This window comes from Hippocampus zosterae, chromosome 11 (genome assembly GCF_025434085.1).
Source record: "Hippocampus zosterae strain Florida chromosome 11, ASM2543408v3, whole genome shotgun sequence".
In the NCBI taxonomy this organism is placed as follows: Eukaryota; Metazoa; Chordata; class Actinopteri; order Syngnathiformes; family Syngnathidae; genus Hippocampus; species Hippocampus zosterae.
The window spans coordinates 10,446,794-10,474,071 of record NC_067461.1 but is presented as its reverse complement, the minus strand read 5'-3'; the positions used below and the strand labels follow the sequence as shown (position 1 = coordinate 10,474,071).

General features: G+C 42.6%; 1 protein-coding gene across 4 annotated transcripts; it reads right to left on the bottom strand.

Annotated features, from left to right (window-relative positions):
* Nucleotides 1-470: 470 nt before the first annotated feature.
* LOC127609937 (vinculin-like) lies at nucleotides 471-26,382 on the bottom strand. Of its 4 annotated transcripts, XM_052079516.1 has the most exons (23): nucleotides 25,906-26,381; nucleotides 21,579-21,649; nucleotides 20,611-20,761; nucleotides 20,203-20,311; nucleotides 18,921-19,043; nucleotides 17,895-18,055; nucleotides 15,814-15,904; nucleotides 15,581-15,728; nucleotides 14,968-15,121; nucleotides 14,702-14,877; nucleotides 13,359-13,549; nucleotides 9,512-9,538; nucleotides 8,927-9,126; nucleotides 8,115-8,243; nucleotides 7,885-8,034; nucleotides 6,970-7,078; nucleotides 6,298-6,600; nucleotides 6,106-6,230; nucleotides 5,319-5,504; nucleotides 4,183-4,338; nucleotides 3,057-3,260; nucleotides 2,677-2,781; nucleotides 471-2,092 (listed from the first exon to the last, which is right to left on the bottom strand). In XM_052079516.1, the coding sequence occupies exons 1-23, from the start codon at nucleotides 26,071-26,073 to the stop codon at nucleotides 1,946-1,948; spliced, it is 3,384 nt and encodes a 1,127-aa protein (XP_051935476.1). In that variant the 5' UTR covers nucleotides 26,074-26,381; the 3' UTR covers nucleotides 471-1,945. The 4 variants fall into 4 exon arrangements, with proteins under 4 accessions (XP_051935476.1, XP_051935478.1, XP_051935477.1 ...); XM_052079518.1 differs by lacking the exon at nucleotides 4,183-4,338 and having other exon boundaries at nucleotides 25,906-26,382; XM_052079517.1 differs by lacking the exon at nucleotides 9,512-9,538.
* Nucleotides 26,383-27,278: the final 896 nt, after the last annotated feature.

The window sequence follows — 27,278 nt, the reverse complement described above, 5'->3', positions numbered from 1 at the left end:
ATAAAAAGTGTTATGAATTATTAATTTAAATGGACACTATCAGTCAATGAACACTAAATTGTTGGTGTGATTGTGAGACCTTGGTTTGTGGTTATATGACTACAATGTCAGAAAAAAGGCTACTAGAAAACCTGAACTTTATTTTGGGGTAAATCAGATGCACTTAAAATAGTGGCTTGCATGTGATAACTCTCATTTAACATGAATTGGAATGACATTGCCCTTTCTAAAAGTTCATTTATTTTTAATCAATTGAGTGGTACGGGTTACACTGGAAAAAGTTTAAAAAACGTTTTTCTGGGTCTCATTTAATATCACAAAACATGGCATTTGAACAGGGGTGTGTAGACTTGTTTTTTTAAAAATAAACTCCCCTGTTCTAATAACAGGGAATCACAAACGTAGCAAGTAAGAGCTGAGGTCCAGTTTCGAGTGACCATACCAAACGCAGAAAAAGGCAAACTTGCAGGTAAAGTGTCATTCATAATCAGTCTTTTTATTCTTCCAAGGCACAAACAGCGCATGTGTTTGCATGGCCATAAGCTCTCTGGATACATTCAGGGTGCATGGGACACATGACACGTACATATATACTGTGATGTACTGTACATACACCCTGTCGCTCTCAGCAAGCGGCTGCTACATGCTCACTACATTATGTCCCTTTAATTGCGTGTTTATTATGTTCTCATGCACACACGTGAACCGGTTCTCCATTTAAAAGTTACATTTGCCCAGCAAGCATACAAAACACGGTATAAACCATAAAGTGAAAGCGAAAAGAGTGCTTAAAATGTCTTAAGAGTGGTGTTGGTTTGCATGTAGTTTTGTTACCTTGTGACGCCAGCTCTCCAGATACATGATGACCCCCAAACAGTTCAACTGTTCAGGAAAATAAATGTTCTACATGTGAAATAAGACAAAAAAAAAAGAGTATGATGGTAGTGTGCTCTTTGAATTTTTCGAGTTTTAAAATGGTGTACCGTAAATGCGTCATTTGGCTTCAAAATTAAAACATAAAATAAAATCAGTACGCAGCCATAAAAACTTCACATTTGGATAGGGATGGAAATTTGATCAGCTATGTGGAAAATGTTAATTTGAAATTTGTTGAAATAATCTGAATGTTCTTAAAACCTGTTTTCAAGCCAGCGCTGTATTGAATTTGCTGAGGAGTTGTGTACATAGATGTAGCTACACTTCGCATACGCGTGTGCAACCAAATAATGTTGATCTTCTATAGACAGACAACTAGTTGACACTGAGCCAACAATTACTGTACTCCATTATGCATCAATTAAAACTGCTAATTACCAGTAAGTTTCACACAATTAAAATTCATCATGATGCCCATCCCTACAAATAATCATGAGTTGTCACGCACACAAGCCAAAACTAAGCAAATACTTCATTACTTAGTCAGTCCCTCATTTATGTAGTCACACATTTCATCGTCACACACTTCCAATCCAAAAGACTTCATAGTTCAAGTATAAGCGAAATGTAGACGATCACAACTTCAAATTGACACACAGCTCTTCAAGCAGCAGCGTTAATTGTCAAAGTAAACATGAGCGTTTTTAAAGATGGTGAGAATCTCTCACAGCTGAGTGTATCTATACACACCCACACACACAAACACACACACACACACAAGACTTCATTTTTAAGAAACAAACCTCTGTTAAACAGAAAAGTCCTATCACAATATCTCGAGTTGCCTTTTAGAAAATAGAAAACATCTTCATGCAAAAAATATTGAGCTACCAGCAATCAACATAGCAAAAATATATATTAATATAAATGCCTTCTTCGTGTCCTCCTAAAAAGGGACATGAAGAGCTTTAAATGAACATGGATGATGGAGAACCATCTAAGTCTATGTTGCTACTTTTTTTTGAACCCTCTGTAGTGTGTGTCGCTGTTCACAAAGTCAGTGCTGGGGTCACTGGTACCAGGGGGTCTTACGCACCCAACGGAGGGTGAACCCTGCATCCGTGCGGATCTTAATGGAGGCCGCCTCAGCTTCCCTCACCGTCTCCTTCACGGACTGCATTAGGTTCTGAGCATTGTGGACCAGCATCTCTGTGGCCTGCACAAAGCAACGGGTTATTGGGAAGCAAGACATAACAATGGAGAAGGCACAAACGGATTTTTTTGTTTTAATGTTGTTGTGGGGACATTCCATCCATCCATTTTCAACATCTGAAGAGGGTTGTGGGGTTGCTGGAGACTTTCCCAGCTGATTTTGAGCGAAAGACGTACCACCCCCTTAACTGGTCGCCAGTCAGTCGCAAGGCGTACGTAAAGACAGACAACCATTCACACCCACAATCACAAAGTCACTGGGTGGTAACCGATCCCATGCTGCCTGCACACAAGTCAGGTTAGTGGACCACGACATCATCAGTGACTTGTTGTGGGGTCATTTTAGAAAAAACTGTATAGTAATTGTAACGTCATAATGCCCGTCCACCTATTAAGGGTGAAATTGAAATAATGTGTTTGATTTCAAATTACAAGTTTATAAAAGTTGAACTTGCTTATGTTCCATAACCACGAGGGGGCAGTGTAATCAACATAAACACACCACGAATATCTGTCACACAGTTCATGTTCTGTTACTACTCTGAAATGTCAGTCCCATATATCCAAATGACAAATTGATAATTGTACCTGCTCGGACTCCTCTTCACTAATGTTTGTTCTTCCCAACATGGTTGCTTTCACAGTGGAGAGGATCTTCAACTGAGTGCTGATGGTGGGGATGCGCTCACACACCTTCGACAAGAAAAGAAGAAGAGTAAATTTAGTTCAGTTGATAAATTGTCATAAAATGGTGATTTTAACAACCGGGAAAGTGGAGCAATGCTCGACAAGAAACTGCTGAGGGCAAAGCTTGTCATGTTCTCTCACAGGAGAGTGATTCAATAAATAATTCAAGCCAACAATAAAAAATAAATATAATTTTTTTGTCTTTGCAGTTTATAAAAACACAGCATACAGTACAGTATTCTGTCATACTTGATACCATTTCTCATAAAAAACAAACAAACCTGCAGCAGGTTCGTTCTGATGCGTCTGTCCGTGCACTGCTTGGCCACTTCCTTGGCGAGTCTTGTCACCTCGTCGGACGCTTTTGCGATGTCCTTGGCACATTGGATCAACGCTCGCTTATTGCCGCTGCCGCCGCGGACCAGCCGGGACATCTCAGCCATCAGCAGAGCCATGCGCTTGGCGGCTGCGATGATGTCGTTGCCCTGAGACGAGGATGCGATAAGAGAGACGAGGAGAAAGAGGATGGAATTTTCACAATTGAGTAAATGGGATGGAGAAACTCTCATGGACAAAAGTATTGGGACAAATCTACTACATTTTGGCACGGCTTCAGTGCTGCTTCCAAGTTTGTAGGAATAATTTGGGGAAGGCCTTTTTCTTTTCCAGCATGACGACTGACTGCAAGGCACGGTTTGATAATTTTGGTTGTCAAAGAATCTCATTAGAAACCTTAGGGATTATGGACAACAGAGTTTGTGAGACAACAACCCCTCCCAAAATAAAATTTGAACGTCCCCATTGTCAACAATGGCCTTTTGTGCCAATACTTTTGTCCATATATCACATGAGGTTTCCAAGCTTATTTCTGCTTATTTCAATGGAGGGTTAAAATCGTGAAAACGGCAGCGAATGCTAATGACAAGCATCCATTTAGTAGTTGCATGCAGTGTACACACACAGAATAATATCATTGTGAAATTTACCAGCATGCGAACATAATTCACAGTACTTTAAGATTAGTAACCAACTTGGTAGTTGGAAGTTGCAACAACACTACATCACCCAGACGTCTTTGGGAAACTGTCATCATTGGCATCACATATTGCCTTGACAACGAGTGATTGACAACAGCGAGGCCCCGCCTTCAAATCACCAACATAAGGGTGGGAAATCCTGAAGCTAGTTGGTGCATCAATTTAAAAAAAAGCCATTCCATCAAGTGTCAACTTTTAGTATAATTTAGCACCATATGAGCAGCCACAGTTCGTTGAGGTTGCCATGGTAGCAGCTGATGCAAGTTGTTTGAGTGATTTTTTTTGTTTGTTTTTGCATGCGTTTGTAGAGAGAAGTGGTGGAGTCAAATCATCCAGCGCCAAAAAATGCTCTTGGGACGTCATTTCAGACCTTGCTGGACCACTTGCGGGCCTCCTGGTGAAGCGCCTGGGCAGCCGCCAGCATGGGTTGATTGACAGGCTGGTTGGAGGGCATCAGCAGGAGCTCGGGCTCATAGTCATCCTCACCATCAGTAAATTCATCTTCATCATCTACCTCTACTGCGTCCTGGCAGGGCAAGGCGGGAAAGGGGTGTATTGGCGGCGGTTGGCGGAGGATTGATTGGGGAAGGAGGGGAAAGGGGGTGGGGAGAGAGCCAGGAGGCATTTAGTACACTATAAGAAGCAGTAGGTGGGAGAACAGAGGAATTGAAGGAGGAATACAGGCATCATAGAGGAGCGGGGCGGGAAGGCGGCACTACGGAGTGAAGGTGAGGCAGACTGCAGCTGTGATCCTGAGGTTGTGATCGAACAGGAATGAGGCCTCCTTCCGCAATATGAGTGGGATGCAACTAAAGTGACTTTTTGATCACGGTTTCCGAAGGCAGATGTGCAAAGACAAGAGCTAGCAACAAATCTCTTATCCTCATCCAGGAAGCAGGTGAGCTGGGATCTATAAAGACTGACGTTGGCTGTGACACCACCAGCCAATCACAGGGGACATAAAGATAATCATTCACACATGTATTCACAACAACGGACAATTTGGAACCTTTAAGGAGCCTAACGTGCAAGTGACTTGAACCCAGAACCCCTTTACTTTGAAGTAGAGCCGCTTCACCATTGTGCTGACCACCCCAATAATATTTACGGCGGTGCCTTGCGATACAAGTTTGACTTTTGTAATAGCTTTTTAATAAGAGAAAACAGCACTCTATATTTTTGTACTTCATTAAAAAGGGCATTAACATAACTAAATAAAATGTAAAGAATTAAAAACCATGCAGGCTCTTTGCATTGTACAAGTGTACATAATGAATTGCCCAGTAAAAGTGCGTGTGCCTTCGCACCACTTTTTTTTTTTTTTAAACCAGATGACAGTTTCCAGGTTCCTTCTGAAATTGGACTCAAGGCACTGATGTCCATATTTCAGCATCACCATGACACCCAATATATGAATTCACAGTCAACAGAGAGAACGTATTCCATGACTATAATAGTGGAAAATCAGTTTTACAAATTGAGGTCGTTGTGCAACTGTGGACTGACCTTGCTCGACCACTTGCGAGCCTCGTCGTGCAGCTGTTTGGCGGCCACCATCATGGGCTCACTCACGACTTCCCCAGCCTTCTGCTCGGGGAATTCTTCATCCTTTTCCTCGGGAGGAGGAGGTCGAGGGGGCGGCACCTCGCCTTCTGGCAGGGGAGGCTTGGGTGGAGCCTGCTCGTCACTTACCTGAATGGAAAACACATCATTGGTCCAAATTCGATGGAGAGACTATTCGCGGACCGCATCCAGTGTTTCAGTTTAAAAAAATATTATTATCATCCTTATTCTTGGTTGATGAAAAAGAGAATCACTGAAGTTCATTATGCATATAGTTTTAATTAAACACAAAGGAAAACACTTCCCAGAAAGCCAATTGCTCTCTAAATGAATGAAATCCGAAAATCATTTGTGACTGTTTATGTAATACACTAATTTATTGAAATGGTGAATTGTGGGATTTTGTTAGCTGTGAGCGGTAACCATCGCTACCCAAAAATAAAAAATAAAATAAATAATAGAATTCGTGAAATATTTCATGTGTCTAGTATATAATTGAATTTGAGATTTTTTTTCTTATCTGGAAACATGTTTTACCTTTCTTCTCATTGGCAGTAAGCAATCACCATCTAATTCTTCAAGTAGTACTACAGTAAATACTGTATAGTGATGAATAGAAGCTTGAGGGCACCCCGATGCCACACAATAACGTAATGCTCACTTATTGCATTACAGCACTCCATGGACAATATGAGGCTTAATAATAACAGTGAATACATGTTGGACTTACTTGTAGCTGATCTAGATCAGGTGGTGGAGGGGGGAAATCCAGCTCCTGAGGTTGGAAGGCCTCTCTGACCTTTCCCACAGCAGCCAAGATCCTCAGACAGGAGTCCAAATAGGCCTTTTGCATCGCTATGGAAGGATCAGAGGTCATCCTGGACCAAGCAGATTGTTTATGGCTTTTATTGACAGTGTGTACCTTTATCTTGTATGTTGCCAGCCACTGCCTTGGCGTCCATGACCATGGGGGAGATGGTGTGGGACAGGACGTCTGACGCGTGTTTCACCAGGTCTCTGAAGCGCGGATCTTCCGAGTTCTCCACTTCCTTCTTGGCCACCAGCAGAACCCGATTGGCTCGACGCGCGATGCTCGTCGCCCCGGCAACAAGCATTTGGGGCTGAACATTCGCCATGGCAACTCGGCACTTGTCGATGTCTTTTTTGATGGCTTCCTCGGAGGCGTCGAGCAGTGACTTGGTGTCTATGGCCTCATCAACCAGACCTGGACACGCGGACGCGGATTCACGTACAAACACAAAATAAGAAAATTGAACTCTATTGATGTCAACTTTTATTACGTATACATATACCTATACATGAATCTCCAACCCACCACAATAATTTAATACCTATAACAGTGATTTAGCCGTTACGCAAAATGAACAATAAAAATGAAACAGTTTGCTAATCAGTTTCATCAAACTAAAAATTAAAACATTATTGAAACAAGAACCCAAAAAATAAACTACATCCATAAATTCTCATTTAGCATAAATCATTGCGTAATATCTACATGTATGCACACAATAATAATGACGAAAGCTTAAGAAGTTAAACTTTTGGGAGGGTGGACTTTTTAAAGGCATCTGACCTGTGAGTTTCTCTACATTGTCGATCCACTGGCTCTTCATGGTGTCAAAGTGCTCGTATGCTGCTCTGCTACCAGGATTTTTCAACAGGATCCGAGCAGCAGAAGTTACCTGGAACAGGCGTAGATTTGGCATTAGACAAACAGAGGCAAATGCCCCCAAATGTCTCAGAGAAGCTAATTAATAACATTTTCTTTGATTGGAAGCAATTACTAACATGTCACATCATTCATTCATCTTCCGAATCGCTTGATCCTCACTAGGGTCGCGGGGGGTGCTGGAGCCAATCCCAGCTGTCTCCGGGCAGTAGGCGGGGGACACCCTGAATCGGTTGCCAGCCAATTGCAGGGCACACAGAGACGAACAACCATTCATGCTCACACTCACACCTAGGGACAATTTAGAGTGTCCAATCAGCCTGCCACGCATGTTTTTGGAATGTGGGAGGAAACCGGAGCACCCGGAGAAAACCCACGCAGACCCGGGGAGAACATGCAAACTCCACACAGGGAGGCCAGAGCTGGAATCGAACCCGGTACCTCTGCACTGTGAAGCCAACGTGCTAACCACTGGACTACCGGGCCGAAACAACATGTCACATCAAAATGTTTAATCTATCATGATCGTTTCGAGTGCTCCCCGCTACTTATCATGCAGTCGAGATGATTCTTTTTACTGTTCTTATTGATTACAGTAAACGTGTTGAGACGATTCACTTTCATGGTTAATAACCTCAAAAATGATTTTACTCTCTTGGTCTATCTCAGAAAATAGGAGACTTTTCTCAAACTCCAATTTTTTAGCATCAGGCTTCAAAAATGACTAAAAGCGGTCCTCACCTAGACAAAAACATTTATTTTGAAACAAATTCAAACATGGTGAAAAAAAAGGATAAATAAATAAATAACGACAAGCACCTGTGGTGTGAGTTCACGGGCATGTTTGACAGCAGCGTGAATCCCCTCCACTGTGCTCTTATTGGCTGTTCCCACAGCAGCCGCCTTCTCAGCTGTTGCCCCCAGACGACCTGCGTGGGCCTCAAAATTCCCCGCACGCTCCTCAAAAACCTACAATGAGAACACTGAGACTCAAACATCTTACTCAGCGCAATTCTTCTCCTTGTGAAGCTGCGCACACCACGACCAACCTCCTCTCTGTTGGGGGCATCCGGGGGTGCAGTCGCAGACACGGCCAGCAATTTGATTGGCGTTGTGGTGTCACTGAAGACGTCGGATACTTCCTGGGTCATCACCTCCTGCATTTTCTGCCTCAGGTCCTGTTGTTGGGTATATGTTGCATTATCCACTAGGTGGCACACTTCACTACTGCATTTTATCAGCTGACAAGCATCCCTCTACTCTCGTTTGATTTTCCCTGTTTACACTTGGCCCCGCGACCCTAGTGAGGGTCTAGCAGTTCGGAAAATGGATGGATGGATACAATTGGCTTGTGCCGTAGATTTTAAAAATGGACAGATGAGCATGGCCCAATTTTTTTTTATTTTTATTCACATTGCATTTCTTAGACAGAACTCACAAAGTGCTTTAAATAGTTAAAATATACACAGTTAACATACTGCATAAAGTCACTTTATTAAAGTGTATGTCTGTATATAAAGTGGATTAAATTTCACACTAAAAGACCCCCCAAAAAAGGGTACTAAAGCACATTAACTTTATTTTTTAAGGCACTTAAAATGGCAGCAGGGTGTGCTGGCTCCCATTTAACAAGAGTTTGATGTGATTGGTTAATTCGGAAGACAGCCAATTCAGTTATGAGATGGTAACCATATTATTTCATTTGTTTATATTGACACTGTGGACATTATGTGGCACATACTTTGCCCATCCCCTGTTTACCCCCACCCAGAGGCCAGAAAATAAATGAAATTAAAATAAAATAGTTCAGGGAAATGTTGGTTGCACAATATATAAAGAAGGCAGTCCTTATTTGAACTACCTTAAGGCCATCATGTAGCTGTGCAGCAGTCGCCCGAGTCTGCGGGGCCTCGGCTTCCCCCCTACCAGCCATGTCTGCCAAGGATGTCATGAGAGCCTCTGCTCGGTCACAACGTCCCATCAGGTCCTGGCGGTACGGCCCCAAGAGGCCTCCTGCCAGCCTTCTGCCTTCTCCAACCATCCCTCTGATAGCCGCCTGACCTGAGGACACAAAAATGGTCAAAGGTCGTCCTCCATATCACATTTCAATACCGGCTATCAGCTTGCTCTTGGATAAAAACAAACACGTCTATGGAGGTGATAAAGGGAGGAAATGAAAATAATTTGTACTTAAATAGTAATTCGATTGAACTGTATAGGACATAAAAGTTAAAAAGAACATGTTCAAAAAATCCATCAACACTTTGTAATAGTTAAATACAACAGAACTGTATTCAAGCAGTGATTCTTTTGCTGACCCTTAGGGGGAGCCAGTGTACCCCGACTGGTAGCAGTACAATGCCACCATTTGAAAGTCACTGCCATGAAGTAATTTTCAAGAATGTGGGTGCATCTTCAGTGGAAGGTAAAAAGTGAAAGACAGTACCTGTGTTCCACTCTAGTCTCTCACACTCTGTCCTCGAGAGGCAGCGTGGGAGAGAATCGGCGACAATTCAGTGAACGCTGGCGAATTTTGGACGCCGCTACTCCCCGTGATTTTTTGATTTTTAAGTCCATTTCATGTCAATTTTTTATCTTTTATAGCCGACATATTTTATGTCGACCTGCTTTTATGGTCACCGAGTGAACAATGATCAATCCACACTCGATCGGCCGAACTGTCATTACCTGTCATCGAGTATTGAGTTGTCGTTGAGTTGCGGCTAGCGGCTAGCTTACCCACTAACTGTTGCCGCTTCCCGACTTCATTACTCCGGTCCGGCTATGTCAATCAGCTGTGAGTGGCTTGCTTTCTTCTGGTTCGCTCTGTGTGTTTTCCACCACTCATTGGAAGCGCTTCACCAATATGCAGCCACTGAGCTCAAACTCAACTTTAATCAACACGGTCCACCACCGCCTGCTCTGCTCCAACACCCGGACATCCTTTACGTGCCCCGGCGAAGGTGCACTCACCGGGGCTCACGCCGAAACTATCGATACGACAACTCCAGCTCCATCAGGTCGTTCTGGTCCACCGCTCGCCGCCCACGGAAGAACACCGGACGCCGTGCGGATGCCTCTGTGTTGACACGCGTCCCGAGGTCGGATAGCATCGCGGTCGCTCGCAGCTGCACTCCTGTCAACGTTGGCCTACTGAACATCCGCTCCCTTACGAGCAAGGGCCAGTTCGTCCACGACCTCCTGACAGACCGTGAGTTTGACATTCTGTGTCTGACTGAGACCTGGCAGCAGCCAGATGATTATGGTACTCTTAATGAAGCTACTCCACCGGGCTTTGTTTATCACGCTGTGCCGCGCACGACTGGGAGGGGAGGCGGCCTCGCGATGATTCTGCGCGAGGATTGGAAATTTGCACCTGTAAATGTGCCTGCTTTTTTATCTTTTGAAGCGACTGTTATACAGCTCTCTGGATCAACTCCCACACTGATTGCCACTATTTACCGTCCACCAAAACCAAACAAGAATTTTATCACTGACATTACTACACTCCTCACTCATCTGTATACACTATCACCAAATGTGATTCTCTTAGGAGATTTTAATATACACATGGACAATATCAATGACTCACTTACCAAAGACTTTACCTCCTGTCTGGACAGTTTTGGTTTTCAACAGTATGTCAACTTTCCCACACACAGTAAAGGACATATTCTGGACTTGATCTGCTGTATTGGATTATCACCAACAAACTGTAAAACCGATCTCCTCCCATACACAGATCATCTATTGCTTTCATTCAATGTTAACCTGTCATTTTTCAAATCCAACCCACAACGCATTATACATTTCCGTAAAATCAAGGACATTAACCCGGACAATTTAGAATCACTTATCAACAACCTCCCCAGTACTGATTGTCTTTCTACAACAGATGAGTTTTTGACACACTACAATACAAATCTCCATAACATTCTCAATATCCTGGCCCCACTCAAAACCCGAACTGTCTCCTTCAACCAAACAGCACCCTGGTTTACCCCTACCCTCAGACAACTTAAATCAAAAGGCCGTCAACTTGAAAGATTATATAGAAAAACTGGACTCGCCATTCATAAAGAAATGTACACTACCCACTTTCTCCATTACAAGGACTCAATAGCCAAAGCCAAATCAATCTTCTACTCTGGATTAATCAGTTCCAATGAAGGCAACCCCAGATCACTCTTTTCACTCATTTCTAAACTCACTAAACCTGCTGACACTCTTCCCTCACATCTCTATTCCACTGATTTTTGTAATACTCTGGCCTCATTTTTTACATCCAAAATCCAACTTATCCACCAGCAACTCACCCCTTCAGCTGCTCCTAACCCTCCTTCTCCATTCTCCCCGGTTCCTACCCACCTATTCTCTGCATTCACATCCCCATCTGTCCACCAAATCTCCATCTTAATCCAGAAGTCCAAATCCTCTACTTGTCAGCTTGACCCTCTCCCTACTGTTTTAGTCAAAGCTTCTATCCCGGCCCTCTCCCCTCTCATCACTAACATTATTCAAACTTCCCTCTCTACTGGCATTGTACCATCTCATCTCAAAACTGCTGCTGTCACTCCCATACTGAAGAAACCTGGCTCTGATCCCTGCGACTTGAACAACTTTCGTCCCATATCAAACCTTCCGTTCATCTCCAAACTTCTAGAGAAAACAGTAGCTGCTCAACTTCACACCCATCTTTCCTCCAATAAGCTATACGAACAATTTCAATCTGGCTTCCGTCCCCTCCATAGTACTGAAACTGCCCTCCTCAAAATATGCAATGACCTTCTTCTCTCTGCTGACTCCGGTTCACTCGCCATCCTCCTCCTGCTTGACCTCAGTGCAGCCTTTGACACCATCTCTCACTCCATCCTCCTCGACAGACTCTCCTCCATTGGCATCACCAGCATCCCCCTCTCCTGGTTCCGCTCCTATCTTTCTGACCGCACCCAGTTTATCCAGCTCAAACGTTTTAGATCTCACCCCTTTCCCCTCACTTCAGGTGTTCCTCAGGGTTCTGTCCTTGGCCCATTGCTATTTCTAATCTATCTTCTTCCCGTGGGTAATATCTTCAGGAAACATCACATTCATTTTCATTGCTACGCGGATGACACCCAGCTCTACATCTCTACCAAACCTAATACCGTACTTCCACCATCCTCCCTAACCAACTGCCTGCAGGAATTAAAATCTTGGTTCACCTCAAATTTCCTCAAACTGAATAGCAATAAAACTGAATTCCTCCTTATAGGCACTAAATCCAATCTAAACAAAATAAACAACTTCTCCATTCCCTTCGAAAGCTCTTCCATCTCCCCCTCCCCTCAGGTCAAGAGTCTGGGTGTCATCCTTGATAGCACCCTCTCCTTCACCTCACATATCAACCACATCACTCGTTCTGCATATTATCATCTTCGAAACATCCACCGGCTCCGCTCTTCTCTCACTCCTCAGTCCACTGCTATACTTGTACACACCCTCGTCACCTCGCGACTCGATTACTGTAATTCCCTTCTGTTTGGTCTCCCTCAAAAAACCCTCCATAAGCTTCAGCTGGTCCAAAATTCAGCCGCCCGCATTATCACACTCACGCCATACATAAACCATATTACACCTGTCCTCCAACATCTCCACTGGCTTCCCATTTTACACCGCATTCAATATAAAATCCTGCTACTCACATTCAAATCCATTCATGACCTAGCCCCTCCATACCTATCTGACCTCATCCATATTCCTACGCCTGTCCGCTCTCTTCGTTCCTCCTCCTCTGTCCTCCTCTCTGTCCCCCCTGCTCGCCTCGTCACCATGGGAAATAGAGCCTTCAGTCGCTCTGCTCCCCAGCTATGGAACTCACTCCCCGCTGACCTTCGTAATACAGCCTCATTAACACATTTCAAATCCCGCCTCAAAACACATCTGTTTCGACAAGCCTATTCACTCAGACCATAAAGCCATTGTTTTATTTATTTATTTTGTTGTATTTTTTCTTATCTTATTTGATGTAGTTTTTTAACATTGTACTCGTGATTTTAACTGCTTGTTGTAAGGTGTCCTTGAGTTTCTAGAAAGGCGCCCACAAATAAAATGTATTATTATTATTATTATTATTATTACAATTAAAAGAAACAGACACACAAAACCAGCAATACCAAATATGTTTCTTCTTTCTTAATGTAGTTCAAATCGGTGAATGGACTTTCCTCTCTGAATGGCACCTACACATTATTTCCTCAATAAGTGTCTGTCAGATTTTCAGAAGCCCTCATTCCCTTATTTTCAAACCCACTCACCTACACCTCTGTCATCCACTCCGGGGTTTGCGACCCAGCGCAGCGCTTGCTCCATTTTGCCCTCCAGAGTGACCGCAGGCTTGGCGGGCCTCATGTTGGCCACAGCTCGGTTGGTCTTGGCCTGCAAGGTCAGTAGGGCCGCCCCAATTTGTTTTGCTAAGGCACGGGCTTCCGGACTGTCACCTTTCCCTCTGAAACAACAAACCGAAATTGAGAGAAAATGTTTAATGACGTGTAAAATAATAAGAGCATCAAACATGAAGGGAAATAAGGTGTTCAGTTATTCAAAGTGTTCTCCACCTTTAAAGAGGAAGAAAAACGTTTTTTTTTTGGGGTTATTTTGTTAGAATCCCAACTTCTTATGAACCCGTGGTTAGAGAATCGTTCTTAAAGGGAAATATCATTGATGTTTAAGTGCATCTGATTAACCATAAATAAAGTTCAGATCTTGTAGTAGGCTTTTCATTCCTTTTTTTGGGGCTGTCTAATAGAAAAAAGCCTCAAGGTTTTGTGCTAAAACCAACTAGTATGGAACCAGCGTGTTATGTAATTAATAATACGTTGGTTAAATAACATAAATTACAAGTTTAATATATGACAATGATAGTGTTGAAAATGTTTATATGATCAAAATTAGCTTTTCAGAAGAATTTCTGATTTTGTACTTATTTAATAGATCATAGACCAGATTGAGATTTTTCATTGGCCCGTGCCAAATATATTTTATGACCAGATTTCGAGTAAATAAGTCTTCTTGCACTTCTAAAAAAAATTTACACAGCCAAAGGAAAAAAAAAAATAATTCAATAAAGCACAAATGCAATATGAACAATAAACTTTATACAATCAATAGAGTGTCAGTATAGACTTTCTGGCAGTGCATAAAAAAATTTATTGAGCAATGCATGCTCTCATGTTTCACACCATGTCATGGGACAAAAGTGTTACTCAATGTGTTTATGGTGGAGTTCCTTTTATGGTCATTGTATTCAGATTCTAGAGAAATGATGATTCATGTTGTTATGACTCACTGGACTCTTTGAATTAAGTGGCTTAAACTTCAATGTGCTATTTCCCTTTAATTTCTGCACTGATTTTCCTTTTTTTGTTGTTAAACCATCTAAAAAATTAACCCCGTTACCACTTCATATTCAAACATTTTAGCAACCTTATTACAGGACGGGTGCCTAAAGTTGAGAGGCAACAACATAACTTCCATGCAGGGAAAATGTGCCAGGTATTGTTGACACAAGTCTGCGCTCTGACTCTGGGAATGAAGGGTCTTAGAATTAGATAAAAATACAGTATAGTTAGGAGTGTCAGAGGAGGGAAAATAAACATACTGTTTGCGAAGCTCAACAAGTCTGGAGGTGAGGCCTGCAATCTCACTGATGGAACGTAGAATGTCGTCCCGGTCTTTGGGGTCCTCACACAGCTCGGCAATGCGTTTGGCCTCTGCGAGGAGCGCCCTGATGTTCTCTTCACCCTCCAGACCGCCATTCGGGTCAGCCAACCAGGCCTCAATGAAATAAAATTGGGATATTTTGTAAATGCCATCTTGAGAGTGTTAAAAGCGCAAAAATGCCAATGTTGCGGTGCCTCATGAGACCTGGGCAGCATCCAGTCTCCTAGCGATGGCTTGCTTGGCATTGATAAGAGCCTCCAGTCTGCGAGCGGCATTTTCCACTTTGCCTAATAACAAGTCTAAGCCCTGAGAGCATTGGCTTGCACGCTGCACACACGCCTGGCTCGGACCCTGGCCTCTGCCACAAATAAAAACAAAGAAATTAAGACATAAATGTTAATACATGCATATTTTTCCAGTGGTGATAACAGCAGTCACACTCCCCACCTAAAAGTACAGATACGAATGCAATTAAAAAAATAGAGCTACTGATTCAATTCTTGCACTTTAGTAAAAGTAGACAAGTACAGACTTGAACATGTACAGTTTTGCCAGATGCCCGTCTTGACGCAAACCACTTACATTTTTTTAAACTTAACATCTGTTGATTTATGCTTTTTTTTTACATTTTGTCGCCATCTACAAAGAATTAAAAAGATAACCAGTCTATTTTGAAAAAAAGTAAGTTGTACAAAGTACAGACATCTGTTTTCAGATGCAGGTAGTGAAAGTAAAAGTCATCATAAAGAAACTGGAAATACTTGAGCAAAGTATAGTAACAACATACTGTGTTACTTCCTATCACTGCATGCGATACCTGACTCGAAGATCTGCAATCTGGTCGGTCATTTGTCCCAAAGCCTTGTGTGTCGCCAAGATATCCTTCCTCTCCTTCCCAGCGCAAAGTTCTCCCACCTTTCCCGCCTCGTCCAGAATCACACGCAATGCGACCTCACCCGGTTCTCCTGGTTGGTGAGAGCGACATGCTAAAACATTATTCTTTCATGTCAATAAAAAGCAGAGTCCATCAGAAAACCTTCAGAATCAAACCTGGCTGTCCGTACGGGTCTTTCAGCCAACTTTTCGCTTGGATCATCTTCGATTCAATCAAGACCAAAGATCTCTTGAGTGCTTCCATATCCTAAGAAATTATTAAAATGTCAAAATAAATATTCATTATTAAATTGAAATGCGGTCATCATGAGGAAAAACAGCAAATACATAACTAAATAAATAAAATGCCTTATGTATAATCACAATCAAAGACTTTGATATTAACAAACATTTCATGTCAGTATATTTTTGCTTTCTGATTAAATTGAAAATGTTCTCAAACAACACGTTTTTTTTTTAGCAGAGAGCAATGTTTTACTCATTTTAGAAAAATATGTGGGTAGGAAATCGCAATGTTCTGAAATAGTTAAGTCATTTTTTTAAGCAAATCTTACACAACTACTGTTTTAAATACAAGGCTGTTTTTAGTTGTTGGTGAATCATTTTTGTGAATCACCTTAACCACTTTGGTGCCCAAGAAGTCATATTTACAAATAAAAATAGAGCATGACCTTCTTCCTCCTCTGCAGTCATTACGCAGTAGCAGAATTTTTGCGGGCATTTCTGAACAAGGTTGGCTCCCGTCAAATAATATAGATAATGTAAAACAGCAGCAAAGTTTATAATGAGCCAACAAATGCTATGCTAGCTCCGGCTTAACAGTAAACTCCAGTTCACCTCAATTGCTTAACAAAATAATTTATTGCACAAAATTGATCTTTTCATCGATCACTATCCTCAACCATAATTTATAGGTCACTTAAAATGTTCTAATTATGATTACTGTACAGCGCATAGTCACAGCAGTCATTAAATCATTGCACGCCATCAAAACATGCGGTTATGTAATGACAAAACTTTAGATAGGTAAATATTAACTCAAAATTGTGTTAAGACGCCCCTTATATTTCACCAAATAATAGAGAAAAACATTTATCTTCCAGCTCAGAGGATGATGAAACGCTTGAGTGGAACCGTTCAGTAGGTCATGTATCACAAATGGGTCTGGACCAGCTTATTTTATGTAATTCATGACCCTGAGAGGGCGCGCAGCACTTGCCCCTCATGCTGACTGCGACTGGCCACAATATGCACACATCAACCATTCTGACACACAAAGACAAATCATTTTGTGGACCGGTTATGTGTGTTGAAACATGCAGAGTGACAAGTTCGACGAGGAAAATTGATCTTATCATTTATGATGTTCTAAAAAAAATATAGAACGAAAAGGGAAAGAAATCATCCGAATCATTTCTGAAGCAAGTGCTTTTAAAAACAACATGTTGTGTAACACTATATGGCATAAGCTGTAGAGAAAATATTGTATATGATGTTACCTTATATGAATACATCATTGAATTGTGTCAACAAATATGTGGCTATGATATTTAAGTACCGGTAGGCTTTTCAAGTATCTTCACTTGAGTATTAATTGTTGACAACTTTCTACTTCTACGCAGTACATGATGATATCAAATGTCCATCTAATTTTTACTTTGTCAAAACAGGCTTTTTTTTTTTTGGTCTGAAATTAGTTGAGTCAGTACTTGAAGACAGAGTGTATGTAATTTTGTCACCTCTGCTCAAGTCACACACACAGATGCACATAAAACAATACACGTCGTGATGAGTTACAGATAGACAGAACATCATCACGTCAGCTGACTAAAACACGGGACAAACAAGGCTGTTCAGGATCAGCATAGCATTTTACGCCCAAATGCGTTTAACCAAGTGGCACACACACGTGCACTGGAGGCTGCAGATGGGGAGAGAAACAGGCTTACCTTCTATAAGGAGGGAAAATAATGGAGGAGGAAGGTACAGAAAGAAAAAGGAGAAGGGGTTACACCAGCAAGCAAAAAGAAAAAGTGAATCACAGAAGGTAAAAAGATGCCCTCTGCAGGAAAGAGGCTTGTGTGGCTAACATTGCTTGACTGTGTGTGTGTGCATGTGTATGTGTATGTGTGTGTGTGTGAACAGGCCTTCCGCATCAAAACCGCAATTAAATAAGTGTCTGGGGATTAACTTGAGAGGGTTTAAAATGAGAATCCGCATAGTCAGCTAAGGGCTACCTTGTTGGCCCAGGCGTCTTCGTCCCACGTGGTGAGCTGTAAAACTCTGATGATCTCTGTGATCTCGCCGCTCATCTTCTCAAAGGTAAAGCGGCGGTTCCTCTCGGCCTCCTCCAAGCCGGCGCCGCGCCCGCTCTTGGTTGCCACGAAAATTTTTATTGCTGAGCGTGGAAAGACGAGACGTCATTATTGGGAACGTTGTCGGAAATGAGGAAATATTTTCACTTAAAGTGGGTCAAACATGTGTCGCGGTTAATTAAAATTCATTCTGGATGAAAGAGAAAGAAATAAAATAAAAGTAGCATGCATGTTGAGGGCTGAAGGAGGGGGGAGAATTTACAAAGGGTTAAAGGGCACTCCCACCCCAGTTACAGAAAGATTCACAAATGTTTAATACACGCACAGGTTTTCTTTTTTTGTGTATTCCATTTCTTTGTGCACTCTCGTGTTTGAGACCAAGAAATGACCCTTTTTAGATTACAAAATTATTATTATTATTTCACCCAATGAATTATCTTGATATGACACCGAAATTGATATGACCGAGTGAGCTTACAAATGCTTAAAAAAATGAAAATTGAACCACGCATAAGCCATAAGTGAAAATTCCAAATTAAAAGAATCAAAAATGCAACCGAAGGAGATAATGAACTGCATGACAAAGTGAAGTTCGTTTTTATCAGTTCTTGTACATTTTGGCTGTTTATTTCTTCCCACCAGACTAGAAACTGTTATCACCGTAAGTCTCCTTTCCCTCAATTTCACGTCCTGTTCGCAGGCGTAACGACCTTGGTGTTCCAATACTTCTGTCTACATCATATAGAGTGTTGCCCAGCTCTTGTTAGTCGATCCAGGACAACAGGCAGCAGCTGGCGCGTGTGCCTGTTGTCAATCTTACTGTACAACGCAACTAATGACTGTCATGAACAGCGTTGCTATAACAACCGCGCCGCATGCTCAGTAACCTCCTCTCCTTGGCTTTTTGTGGCGCCGTCGGTCCACGCACGCATGGACACATACACTCACCTGATATCAGGACGGGCAGCAGCTCTTTGACCGTGCTCATGGAGTTGACGAGCATCTGTCTGTGCTCCTGGTGTGTCAGCTCCTGTTGTCTCTCCTCTATCATCTTTGACATCTTGGTCATCCCTGAGCATAGGCGACCAGTCACTAAAGAACTGAGTAATTTGGTTACAGGCAGCCAGGCAGCAAATAAGGGCTTTGCGAACCACTGGTCTCACGCAGAGTCAACACCGGACATGTGTGAATAACCTCACCATCATATTTCAGACAATCAATGCACGCAACTTAACCGATTTAACATTTTTATCCGTGTTGACAGGAATTTTACAGATAAGGATGACATGATCCAAAATGATCAGAGAAGTGAACACTTTCTTAGTACGAACCTTTGACCGTGAAAACTGTTTGTGCTTTACCGGTATTTGTGTAGGTTTTGTATCACTTCATCTAAATAACTTCTGTAAAACTCACAGTGACAATTGGCTTACAGCAAGTCTAGATTTGTTTGCATGCTGAACTCCTTTTCTGCTGATTTACTTCAGCAATCTTTTCATATATTAACACAAGACCTTAAAACGTGCTTTTTGCCCCATGGTACTTTATGATGCCCTTCTATATATTTCTTGCACCATTTTAGAATAATTACTTAATATGCTGTAATAGCAAATAGACATTTAGACACATTGATAAATGAAACTATAGAATGCTGTAATTATTTTATTGTTGGTGTATTTTGATGGGAAAATGTCAGAGACCTTTGATTCAGACATGTGGGAACTGTTTTAAAAAAATCATAAGTGCCCTTTGAAGGGTCCAATTTTTGTACAGCCAAACCTCGGTTTTCGAACGTTTCTGTTATCGACCAAATCGTTTTTTGACCAAAAATTTAGAGTTCTTTTATGCCTCGGATTACGACCGAAAATCAGTTCTCGACCAAACTGAGCGCACTTGAATGCGCCACTTGACTCCACTCGCCTTCCTTACATGAGGAAGTGACACTTCCTTGTGTAGCGTTCCCTTGTGAGCAGACGTGTTCAAGAAAGTTTTTTTTTTTTTAAAGAGCATGGTTTTGGTTTTCGAACAAGTCGGTTTTCGAACAGCCTTCTGGAACGGATTATGGTCGAAAACCGAGGTATGACTGTATTTCCAAGAGCTAATGTGTACAGTTGGCTATTGATCCAAATTATTAAAATTCAGCCTTGACGGACATTATCGCATTATTCTTTTTCAGATGTTGCGATCTGTTTTTTTTATTGCAAAGTGTTCGGGAACAGTTCTCGCTGACCTGGTCCCAGGTTTTTAGTGTACGTGATGAGGTCCTCCATAGTCTCCACCACTTCAGATACTGTCAGATACTCCAGAATACCTTTGCACACGCGGATAATCTTACGCACCTGGGACACAACACAGATGCAGAGAGTAGCATCACAGACGAACAGACGAGGAGTATTAGAGCCATTTATTGCTCTTCCGCAAGTGGCCACACACACACACACACACACTCGCGCGCACATACACACACTCACACACTAATTCTGCATTATGATAGAGCTAAGTCATTTGATCGGACTGATTAAATCTAACTGTGACTCCCATTAGCGAGCTGCTTGAAGCTCTGAGCTCAGTTCCTCCTCCCGTGCGACGCTATAAAAAGCTGTCTTTCCCTGAAAGATATCCCCGAGCACGTACACACCTCGGCCTCATCGAATGTAAGCAGCAGGTCAGACGTGCCTGACAAAATCCCTCTGGATCCGTCGATGAGGTAATCCCGAGCAGGGACCGAGTAGGGGTCCGTCTTCAGCATCTGAGCCGCTTGGACCAGTTTAGAAGATGAGTTCTCCACCCTGCACACATCCAGAACATCCAAAACCAGAAAAAAGGGGGGGGGTTTATTGAGCAAACATAAGACACGGGAATGTATAGCAATATTTAGATGTTATATGTTTTCTTAGGTTGAATAAGGTGATGAATTTAAGCGCATGAAAGAAGCCAAAGGCACGTCCTCCTTCTTCTGACCCCCGCTGGTCAGGGTATCGATGGCTTCTACTTCATCTATATTTAGTCAGGTTCACATTACACATTTCCCACCTCCTAGCCTGGTGGGTGAGATTTACGATGTGTATATACACTGAATGTGTATCCATGAATGTGTGTGTGGGAGGGGCGGGGGGATGGGGGGTGCACTTTGCAGATCTATATCCGTTTAAGATCTGGAATCTGCTTTTAAAACTGCAGATCGACAAAGGCAGCTGATAAGTCATTATCTTAAACCAATGTTATGTCGCCGCACTTCATTCATTGAGCTCCATAATTCTGTCACTACAGAAACACTCAAGTCAATGCAGCCTGATGTCAGAGGTGCAGCACTGCTGAGTCGCTGCTTTCGGCCACCCTATCAGACCTTTGGAAGCATGCTGGGACACAACAAACAGCTTCTCAGCCGGATGAATGCTTGATGGCGGACAAGTCATCCGTGGGTCGCTTCTGACTGGGCAATCGGTTCAGAAGTGGCTCTTTGTTGCAGCTGGGGCACGCTGCCATATTTCCTAATATTGAACTGCTTGGAATCCTCTTCCGTTATTTTTCAAAACAAGTTCTCTGTCGCTCAGTGACAAAGTGGATTCATTCCACAGGCGCAGAGTCAGCGGTAAACACACTTACTTGATGAACGCAGGGGGCATGTCTCTCTTCATCACCTGGTCCTCGGTGGTTTGTACCGTTTCCTTCCCAACCTGCAGCGCATAAACGGACGATTAAAGGTTTGTGTCGTTCATCGAAAACAGAAACTATTTCAAGTAACTATGTTATAAAACATCCACACAAAGTATTTGAGTGAAGAAATGGCGAGGAACTGTAATATTTTGGTGCAGATCTGAATAAAGATGCATGCTGTTGTGGTTTCTTATCTCCATCCATCTTTTTTATTACTTGTCCTCATTAGGTGAACTAAAACTTATGCCAGGCCGGGAACAATTGTGTTTTGAGACAAGAGTATAATCTGGTCTGTGGTGATGCTCATAACTCGAAAGACTCGCATCTAAAAGCATCTTTACCCATCGAAAGGACAAAAATGCCATCTAGCCTCTTTCCGCCACGCAAAAAAAAACCCCTCAACAACTGTAATTTGTTGTTGTTGTTATTGTTTTTAAATAGGAAAAGTAGCGCACTATAATATTGTGCTTTATTAATAATAAATAAATCCACAGATATGAATTAGATAGAATGTGAAACACACAACAACGGTATTACGGAAAGGAGTCGGGTTCGTTTTTGCAGAGGATAAAGAATATATGCTTGCTAGTGTTGTGACATTGTCTGTCTACATGTGTTTGTCATCCATTTGTGTTTACTGTTGCTTGAATGGTTATAACGTCACAACCATCAGTGTGAAGTGTTGGCCCCTCCTGGTATTTTCCATTATGTGTTAGCATTAAGCATTCTTAAGGCAAAGTAATTTAGTTGTTTTAAATACACGGTGTGCCATTCTCTTTATTTCACGTTTAGTTTGACAGTACATTTCAAACTGGGGGTTGTAATATAAACAACTTGAAGACTCTTGTTTTGAAGAATTGTTTCGTATCTGCTAAACTATCGTGAAGTGAGTGCGGTTGGGTTCACTGCCACCGTATAATAAAACAGCACGGTGAACTCTAACTTCCCCTGGGGATGTTCTTATCAACAGAGATGCAGACGGCTGGCAGAGCAACCAGACATGTGCACGACCTACACACAAACACAAATGCGCAAACGTGGCCACGCACACACACTGGAGATGCAATTTCAGGAAAAATTATGACACCGGTCTCTCAGTGCTGCATTGGTGAACTTCACTTAATAGACTTTGTGGCCCCCCAGAAAGTCACAGGAAGATGTATTCTTTGAGAGAAGCAAGCCCGATCAATGTCTGGCGTCCAGTCTTAATGCAAAAGATTCCTTGAGACTTGCAGGAATGAAGCTCTGCGAGTATAGCGAGCGTGTCCTGATGAAACTTCAGACAAAGAACTTGCTTGAGTGCAAGTGGCCCTGCAGATAGGTGTCCACACAGTGACATTCTGTGTATGTGTTGGAAAGGTGTGCAGCTGGCCAAAATGAAGACAAATTTAAACTGGAAAATTTCTCTTAAGAGCAGGTTTATACTGATAATCATATTTAGAGTGATGATTGTTTGAATTTTCCTTTGGCAGTGTTTATCTTTTCTTTTTTTGTTTTTTAGGAAAAGCAAACTTACAACAACAGTTGTTGCGGTTCCACTTAAAATCGTGTAGGTGTCGCTTTCAAATTCTTGCTGACTGTCAAATCAAATAAAAAAAAAGAAAGCATTTGCGCTGTCTGTGCATTAGGGATGCTAATGCTAAATGCAGTGCTAACATGAGTTTAGTTGGCTCAATTCTGCTTCAACTATACAAGACCACTGTGGGGACAAACTACAATGTTTTTCTTTTGGCCACTTACTGAGACAAACTAGCTTTAATAGTACGATCATGGTAAGCACTTCATCATGTTTTGCATTTGGGTGATTCCGTCGTTTAATAGCTTCAGTGATAGAGTCTTCAATTGTCTTTCACCAGGCGGCTGTAAAATAATCTTTACTTCATTTGATGTTTTTGCATCGGAGTTGTGGGTGTGCCAGGAATTAGGGCACTGAAGTCATGTCGCATGGAGTGCATAAATAGAAAAAAATGATTTACTGTTTTTTTTTTTCCTCTGTGATTAATTAAGTGAAAATACCAAACTGGAGACCCGGCTCTAATGAATACACGACTATTGTGTGGCATTTCAGAATAGAGTAAGGAGGGCAAAGTAGGAAAGGTCAAGTCAAGTCAAGTCAAGTCAACAGTATTTATAGAGCACTTTCAAACAGCCATCGCTGCATACAAAGTGCTGTACATGGAGCGATTTAACATATACAATAAACAGTAAGACGAATCAGTAATAAGTAATAAGTAATAAGGCGGTAGAAAGCACCAAGCAGTAAAACCAATAGCAAATCTAAGTCATGCTGAGTCAAACGCCAAAGAATACAAGTGAGTTTTGAGGAGGGATTTAAAGATGGGCAGCGAGGAGGCTTGCCGAATGTTCAGTGGGAGGTCATTCCAGAGAGAATCCAGGCTCATCCAATGAATTACATCCCAAACAGAAGCAGGTGACTCTTCTGCTCACTTCTCAACAGTAAATCTATTTATTCCTCCCTCTCCCTCCCCGCAGACATACTCGGCATTGAGATCGACATCGCCTCCTTGGGGAGCTCAAACTTCCAAGAGCGGCTCCGTCATCTGTAAAACTCCAGTGAGCTCACGTGTTTCCAAACAAATGCAGCTTTTAGATGTTTAGTTGAATCGTCAACCCACACACGTGCAGCTTCTCTGACAGATTGACACCATCTTGTTTGCGTCTGGAAGAATCTCAGTGACCTACTTTCTCTATCCATGGCCCACCGTGCTGGGGGTTAACAGTGTAACTGTATCAGTGTGCAGAGGGACTCTACTCTTTTACATCTTTGCATCAACTGACTGCGATTGTGAATATAACGCTGACAAAAAGGCCCTCCATCATGTCCAATTAAGTTTTTCTGCCCGGCAACCAGCAGGCTGTGTGCTCTCGCTCAACACTTCCTTCTGTCTTTCTTCTCATCCATAACCAACTACTTGTCTCCTATTCAGCAGCATTGCTGCACCATTAGCAGGCGTCATCCGGAGATGAAAATGAGACCCCAATTTTTAAATCCTTAATTACATACGATAAGAGCAGCTTCCTTTATCTGGTCTTTAGCTTCTCATCAAATGCATCAGGGACACATAGGCATGCCGGGGGCCGCAATTAGCCACCCATTGCTCGCTGTCTGGATGAATGTACTGAAGTGATTTAGACAAGCAGAGAAACCGAGATACAATATTCGGACATCATGGACTCAAATTTACAACTATACATTATTTATTAGATCAGGGGTGGGGAACCTTTTTCCTATTTCTGTTTTTTATAATGTTCTGTGAAGGACATGAACAAATAAAATGCAACAACTGAACAAATATCGAAATTATACATTTGGAGTGTGATTAATTGTTTGCCTATATGTGCCCTGTCTTCCCCTCAAGTTTCAAAAGCAAGCATGTTCAGTTCATTATGAATTCTGAGAAATAAGTGTGATGGGGTGTTTTTCTAAATGTGCCATGAAATTGACTGGTGACCAGTCCAGGGTGGAACTCATTTCACCGAAAAGGTCAACTGGGGTAGGCTCCAGCTCACCCGTAAACCAAATGAGGACAAGCACTACATAAAATAGGTGGTTTGATCAAATGTGCTTGTAGGATGTGTCCAACCAACTACAGTGCAATTAGCTTCCTTTTTTTCTATTTACAATAATACATCAATCAGGGTTTGTTAACATTGCCAAGAAATTTTGGTGCGGAGCTGGATAATGATAAATGGGATCCAGGATGTTTTGTCACTTTTTTATTGTGCATTATTTGACATTTTTCTTTTCATTTCAGAGTGAGTAGTTAAGTAAAATATTCAGGCGGTCACTGGCACCGTATGTTTGATTCTGATCCAATATATCCGATAATAGGCCAAAGCGAAACCAAATGACTGATGTCCGTGTCTCTTGAGTCTTGTCGCTTGACTGCAGGGCTCGTACTGATTTTGCCAGTCAGTGGACAGACAAAGTGACCCACTGTGTAATATCAGTTTAAATTAAAGATGACCTATGTGTGTGTGTGTCAAAATCAATCTTCCGCTCCACAAACTCCATTGAGCGCAGATGGTCCATCTGATTAGCGGCAAGGGCAAAGTTGAACATGTCATGTTGCGTTTGTGTGCGTCACTTTTACACCATTTTAATTGTGTGCAAAGATCAAACACCATAAAATGTTCTCTTGGCTCAAAATTTGTTTAAATTTCTTATCTGGCATCGATTCTGTCACACGAACTGACGTTGGCATTATGAATGGCAAGAAAGCAAACTGGTAGAATAAAACTCACATCGACTCACCCGCACAAGGTTGCTGACTGCAGCCTGCACCGCCTGCACCGGTAGGGACAGGTCCGGGATGGCTTTCCCGTCCACCTCGCCTTCTTCGTGCATGATGACCAGGTGAGAGATCTGCTGGGCCACCGGCTCCAGGATACTCTCGATGGTCTTGGTGTGAAACACCGGCATGGTCACCGACTTTTACCGCAGCCCCCAGCACACACACACACACACACACACACACACAAAGGTGGTCGGTGGCTTCCTTGCAAAGAAACCCTCCTTTCTTGCTTTTTATTCTCCCCTAACTCGCGAGGAGCATCACCCACGTCCGCTCTGACGGTTAAAGCTGGACCCGGATCCCTCCGGTGGGTCTACCCTAGTCGTGCCAGAAGGAATCACCGCCCTCCGCCCAATCACGGCGAAGACGCAGCTTGCTCCGTGCCTGTGCCGAGGAGGAGGCTCGGTACGGGTGCGCGCTCACGCTGCACGCACATGCACGAGCGCAGTACCGCGTGCAAGTGACAGCTCTTTCCAACTTACGTCATGCATAAATGCCTGTGTGCCCCCACCCCCCAAAAAAGGAAAGGGCAAAATTAATGAGAAGTGATGGGAATTCCTCCATTGTATGAGGACGTTGAGTGCAGTGCCCCCAGCAGGAAGAACGTGGTACCGCAATGAGTGATAGGTAGTCTTCTCCCCAAATCAGTTTAGACCAGGGCTGCCCAAGTCCGGTTCTCAAGAGCCCCTATGCAGTCTGTTTTAGATGCCTTCCTCCCCCAAAGCCTGATTGAGCTCATCAGCAACGTCTGAGAAACCTGATAACGATCCTGCTCATTTAAATGACGTATGTTGGGGGAGGGAGTACTGTACAGTAATTTAAAACAGGCTCGAATAGGGGCTGTCAAAGGCACCCTAGATGCTACATTATATATATGTGCATGTGCGTGTGTGAGTGTGTGTGTGTGTGTGTGTGTGTGTGTGGCCACCAATTTTAGGTGCCGACCATCCACAGAATCGAGACCACTGGAGATGAGATGCACCATTGTGAAACAAACAGCAGTTTCTCTTTTATAAAGCTATAAAATTACATTTTACACATCGTCTACGTTCATCAAATGCTGGGTCAGGAGTCCACATCTCGAAGCCGGTCAAGTCTATATTAAGACCAGGAATTTATTTTGCTGCAAACCAAAGACGAAGGGAGTCTCTTCATGGGCCACAAACATCTTTAGAACCTCACATTGAATTCCATGCATCAATGCATGTCAATACATTGCAGGAAGGTGTAATGGTGCATTAAAGTTGCCGGGATTAGGAATGAGTGACTTCCCGAATGTGCTGCTGTAATGGGGACACTCTCAAAGTGTGCTAAAGAAACCACAGACTTAGCA

Coding starts and splice junctions, on each gene's coding strand:
- LOC127609937 (XM_052079516.1), bottom strand. CDS start 26,073: ATGCCGGTGTTTCACACCAAGACCATCGAGAGTATCCTGGAGCCGGTG. Junction 20,762..21,578: donor ATGCCCCCTGCGTTCATCAA/GTAAGTGTGTTT, acceptor GGATGTGTGCAG/GGTGGAGAACTCATCTTCTA. Junction 15,729..15,813: donor AGACCCGTACGGACAGCCAG/GTTTGATTCTGA, acceptor CTCACCAACCAG/GAGAACCGGGTGAGGTCGCA.